At 72.0% G+C, this 5287-nt stretch overlaps 2 protein-coding genes across 6 annotated transcripts in view; both read right to left on the minus strand.

The window, feature by feature from the left end:
* Nucleotides 1-572, minus strand: part of LOC108506570 (perilipin-3-like) — a 5558-nt gene extending 4986 nt beyond the window's left edge. For 2 of the 5 annotated variants that reach the window (XM_017833732.1, XM_017833730.1), the window contains exons 1-2: nt 260-562; nt 1-181 (exon numbers count right to left, since the gene is read on the minus strand). In XM_017833732.1, coding sequence (XP_017689221.1) covers nt 1-181; nt 260-437 — 359 coding nt within the window. In that variant the 5' untranslated portion in view covers nt 438-562. Of the gene's footprint in view, nt 182-259 lie in introns of all 5 variants that reach the window. The other 3 variants (XM_017833735.1, XM_017833731.1, XM_017833733.1) reach the window with 3 other exon arrangements.
* A 1893-nt stretch (nt 573-2465) lies between these two features.
* The window catches only part of SEMA6B (semaphorin 6B), a gene marked incomplete at its 5' end in the record, with an annotated part of 16748 nt that continues 13926 nt past the window's right edge, over nt 2466-5287 (minus strand). The window contains 5 exon segments of the mRNA XM_017833619.1: nt 2466-3396; nt 3398-4278; nt 4357-4415; nt 4601-4678; nt 4908-5048. Of these exon segments, the coding sequence (XP_017689108.1) occupies nt 3292-3396; nt 3398-4278; nt 4357-4415; nt 4601-4678; nt 4908-5048 (1264 nt within the window).

Raw genomic sequence — 5287 nt, forward strand, 5'->3', positions numbered from 1 at the left:
GGGTGAGGAGGGGCTGGGCCCCGCTCACGGCCGCCGCCGTCAGCGTCTTCACCCCCTTCTCGGTGGCCTGGCAGACGGAGCGGACGCAGGGGTGGCTCTCCTTGGTGCTCTCGTACGCCGCGGCCACGGCCCCGCAGGCACAGCTCACCAGGGCCAGGTTGGCCACGCGGGTCACCACGCTCTGGGGGGATGGGCTGGCACTGAGGGGGGGTCCCCAGAGGCACCCGCAGCCCCCTCAAAGCCTCCCGTGCCCCCCGACCTTCACCTCCGGCCCGTCCCGCGCCGGGACCGCGCAGTTTTCGGCCGACATGGCACCGCGGCTGTGGGGAGAAATATTGGGGTGTCGTGGGTGGGTGAGCACAGTTGGGGGCTGAGACCCCCCCCAGGACCATCCCCCACAGCTCCTGCGGGCTGAGCGCTGAGACCCAGCAACTCATGACATGAGTGGGAGCTGCTGGCGGTCTCTGAGCAGCTTCTGGAGTGTCACGGGGAGGGGGGCGTTGGACGGAGTTTGGGGGTGGGATTGGCCTCCTGCCCTGCCGGGATGCCCTGGGGTTGGGTCCCCTCAACCCCTCTCGAGTCCCCCCGTCCCCACCTGGGTCCGCCCCTTTTGGGGCCAGGGAGGGTGTTCGGGTGATTCAGCGGAAGCCGGGGAGGGTTTGTCTGTCAGGGAGGGTTTGTCTGTCTGTCGCAATCCCGCGCTGGGGACGTGCCGCCCGTCACCGTCCCCTCGGCCGGGGCAGCCCCGCGACCCCCGCGGGGAGCGGAGCAGCCCCCCCGCCCCCCGGCAGCCCCTCCGCCCTTTGGGGTGTCCCCCCCCCGGCCCGGCCCCGTGCGCCCCGGGGGCGAGTTCTGGGGGGTCCCGGGGGGGCTGCAGGCAGGTCTCTGCGGGGGGCAGGTCCCCGGGGGTGTCCCCTTGAGTTTCCAGGGGTGTCCCCTCGGGCCCCTGGGGGCCACCGGGGGACCCCGGGACCCCCGACCGACCCCGGGACTCCCGACCTCCCCCGGGACGCCCGGACTCCCCCCGGGACTTCCCAGACCCCTCCCGGAGCCCCCCCGGGGCCCCCCCGACCCCGCTCGTCACCCTCCAACTCCCGCCAAGCCCCGGGCTCGGTACTCACAGGGGGTGGGGGTTGGGTTCTGTCGCGACCCCCGGTCGCGATCGCGACCCCCGGGCCCCGCCCAGCGCGAGGCACTGTTGGCCAATCAGCGGAGGGGCGGTGCCGCGTCTCCACCAATGAGGAGGGAGGGGCGGGGCGCGGGGCGGGGCCGGGGCTCTGTCCCGACACGTGGGCGCGGGTCGCGATCGTGCCCGGGGGGTTCCGGGGACACCGGCGGGGACCCCCCGGCCCGGGGGGCGGACAAGGCCCGGCCAGAGCCCCGGGGGGACAGGGGCCACCTTGCCGCGTGTCCCCACGCTGAGGGACCCGATGGTTGGTGTGCCCACCCTTCCCAGGTGTTCCCACCCTCTCCAGGTGTCCCCATCCCCAGGTGTCCCCTTGCCACGTGTCCCCACGCCAAGGGACTCAATGGCCAGTGTTGCCCCCCTCTCCAGGTGTTCCCACCCTCTCCAGGTGTCCCCACCCCTGGTGTCCCCATTCCAAAGGACCCAATGGTCAGTGTTCCCACCTCAGCTGTCCCCACCCCAGGTGTGTCCCCTCTCCTTGGTGTCTCCACCTCAAATGTCCTCCCCCCAGGGGACCCCAATACCAGGTGTCCCCATGCCAGATGTCCCCAGTGCCACCCCAGGGGACCCAAAGATGGGTGTCCCCACCCCAAGGGACCCAACGCCAGGTGTCCCCATGCCAAACATCTCCCTACCAAATGTCCCCAGGCCAGGTGTCCCCAAGCCAAGTGACCTAAAGACAGGTGTCCCTTGCCCATCACCACCCCGGGCACCCAAGGGACCCCATGGCCGGTGTCCCCACCTCAGGTGTCCCCACCCCAAATATCTCAATGCCAAGTGTCCCAGTAACATCTGTCCCTTTGCCAGATGTCCCCACCCCCCATGTCCCGTGCCACCAGAGCCCCTCCGGGTGCCAGGTGTCCCCCAGACCCTGCGGGTGCTTCTGGCCAGGGGACCTCAGTGCCCGGGGGGGAGATGGCAGGGGGCGGTGGGTGACCCCCCCGTGGGGCACAGGATGGTCGGGAAAGGGACAGACGGGTGGCACGGGTGGCACGGGTGGGAACACGGTGCTGGCACTGCCTTATCCCTGGGGAATTCGCGGGAAAAGTGGGATGGGGACCCTTGTGGGGCACAGGGAGAGGGGGTGGGAGCACGGGGAGCCCTGTGCCCTCCCCCCCAGCCGATCCCGGGTCCCGGGGGATGGGATGTAAAAAGTCGCCAAGGCGGCGGGGGGGAGTCGCCTCCCGTAACCGGGTGTTTATTGGGGCCGCGGGTACAGCCCGCGGGCGGCCGCATGCATGGCCGCGGGGGGGGGGGAGGCTCCCGCCGCCCCCCGCCCCTATTTACAGCCTGCCACCCCCTGGGGACCTGCCACACCCCCGGGGACCTGCCACCCCCCCCGCGACCCGCCACCCCGCGTGGGTGCCAGGCGGGGGTGGCACCGAAAGGGCACCCTTTGCCAGCAGAGAGTGGGTTCGGTGGGGACCCCCCCCAGCCCCGGCGGTGCCCCCCCAGCCCGGCTGTGCTTTCCAGGAGGGGGTGCTGCGGGAGGGGTGGATAAACACCCCCCAAGCTGGCATCGGGCAGGGGTTGACCCCAGACTGGGGGCTGAGTGCGCCCCATCCCCAGATAACACACACGCTTGGGGGGCCCCCACCCCCCCCCGCACCCCAAATGTTCACCACGTTCCATCACCACAACCAACGCACCCCGGTGGCCCCCCCGAGCCGGGTATCGCCGGGGGGAGGGGGGGTGGCAGCACCCAGAAGCCCCCCAGGGTGCCCCCGATGGGCCGAGGGGCTGGGGGGCACCGCGCAGCGCCCGTGTCCGTGCGTCCATCCTGCTGCCCCCCAGGGATCCCCCTCCCAGGGTGCTGCGGGCCCTGAGTCCAGCCTGGGGAGGGGACACGATGGACGGACCCCCCTCCCCTCCCCCGGCATACGGGGCAAAGCAGCCGGAGCGCAGGGCACCGCCCCACGGCACCGGGGGACACCCCCAAACCCTCTCCGGGGGCACCCGGGGGGTGCCTGTCCCGCCCCTCACCCACGCAGCACCTCACCCCACGCCCGCAGCTCCTGCCCGGCCACCCCCTCCCTGTCCCCAGGGAGCCGGGGGGGGCCCCCCATCAGTGTCCTGGCGAGGGGGACGCCCGCAGGGTGGGCACCCTATTTCCCCGAGGGAGTCCGCTCCACGCCGTAGCGCAGGAGGTGGTGCAGGTCCGTCAGCGCCCGCGGGGTGCCCGGTGCCCGCGGGGCCCGCGGGGCCGTCCCCCCCGTGCCGCCCGTAGCCGCCCGCCGCGGCCTCGCCGCTGTTGAACGTGTGGTTCCTCTTGAGGTGGGCGCCCGCGGGGCGGCCCGTGCCGTTGTTGGCGTTGAAGTTCAGCTGCTCGGGGTGCCAGGACGGCCCCTCGGCAAAGTCCCCCCCGTCCCCGCTGGGCGCCGAGACCACCCGCCGGCGCTCGGGGCTGGGGCGCGGCGTGCTGCCGAAATCGCCGTAGGAGCTGCGGGGCGGGCGGCGGGCGCCGGCGGGGTGGGGGTGCTGCCGGGCGCGGGGACCCTCCTGGGGGTCCCGACCCCAGTGCCCGTCACCTGAGGAGTCGCTGAGTTCGGCCTCCAGCTCCTGGTCCACCAGGATGGCGTGGCAGGAGAGGGGGATGCCCCGCTGCGCTCGGCCCGAGCCGCCGTGCCCGCGCCCGGCGCCGGCCGTGCCGGAGCCGCCCCCAGGGTCCCGCAAAGCCGCGTTGATGATGTTGTGGCTCTGCTCCCAGCTGCAGTTCTGGAGGGCGCCGGGGCAGCGCTTCTGCTGCAGCGGGGTCTGCTCCGGCGTGGGCAGCACCCCCGAGTCCAGGTCGTGCTGGGCCACCTTGCCCAGCTCCTTGGGCCACCCGTTGGGCATCAGCGGGGCCAGCAGGGCGCCGCGCGCCCGCCGCTCGCCCAGCCGGCTGACGCTCACCACCGACTCACTGTGCGCCAGGATCGTCTCCTTGTCCTTGCGCCGCGCCAGCTCCTTGCGGTCGCGGTGCCCGATGAACCAGCACACGCTGAAGCCGGAGATCACGGCGCCGATCACGAAGGCGGCCACCGACGAGATCACCAGCAGGTTCACCGACACCAGCCCGTCCGGCTCGTCCACGAAGCTCTCGGTCACCAGCCCTGCGCAGCGGGGACGCGTCAGGGGACCCCCGCGGGCCGGTGCCGCGTCCCCGGGTCCCCTCCCGGCCCCGCACTCACCCTCGCACTCGCCCAGGTGGGACGTGCTGCCGCCGGCGATGTCCTGCTCGAAGGACACCCTGGGGTGTAAATAAGGGGGGGGTCAGAGGGTCCCAAATGGCCTGGGAGAGTCTCCCAGGTCCCTTCGGTGAGCTGTGAGTCTGTGGGGGCTCAGTGGTTGGGGGTTTTGGGAGCCGAGGCTCTCTGGGGACCCCACTGTCCCCCCTCCGTGTCCCCCAGGGTCCCCCAGGCCTGGCAGCATTACCTGGGACTGGGCTCCAGGAAGACACAGGAGCCCTCCGATGTCCAGCCACAGTAGGGATCCCGGCTCCCAAGGCAGTTCCTGGCAGGGAGCAGAGACATTGGGATCAGCCCTGATGGGGGGGACACAACACCCCGGCCCCCACAAGGGATCCCGCACTGTGCTGTGCCTCGGTGTCCCCAGCCATGCCGAGCCCATCCCAGCCAGATCCCGGCACGGGGTGAATTCCTGGGAGATGTGAAGGTGACCTGAACCCCCCCTGCCCCCTGCACACCCCCCAGCCAGCCCTGCCCGCCCCGGGCACACTCACTTCATGCAGCCCGAGTGCTGCTGGCAGCGAGCCACGGGTACCCTGGCCACGCACGGGGGGAAGGCCAGGAGCAGGGACCCCGCTGCCTTGTCCAGCTCCAGCCCCAGGAGCCGCCGCTCGTCCTCCGTGTCCCGGCCACACCTGGGGACAGGGCAGAGCTCAGCGTGGTCCGTGGGGCCCACCATGGAGCTGCCTCAGCTTAGGCTGGTCCACAGGAGGTTGTGTCACCCATTCCCCCACCCTGTTCCTTTCCCTGCTCTTGCATCCATCTGACCCATTGTCTCCATCCATCCATCCCTCCCTCCATCCATCCATCCCTCCACCCACTTGTCCATCCCTCCACCCCCTCACCACTCTGACCATCCCCCCCCAGCCTCCCA

This window comes from Lepidothrix coronata, unplaced genomic scaffold, assembly GCF_001604755.1.
Source record: "Lepidothrix coronata isolate B3197 unplaced genomic scaffold, Lepidothrix_coronata-1.0 Scaffold219, whole genome shotgun sequence".
In the NCBI taxonomy this organism is placed as follows: domain Eukaryota; kingdom Metazoa; phylum Chordata; class Aves; order Passeriformes; family Pipridae; genus Lepidothrix; species Lepidothrix coronata.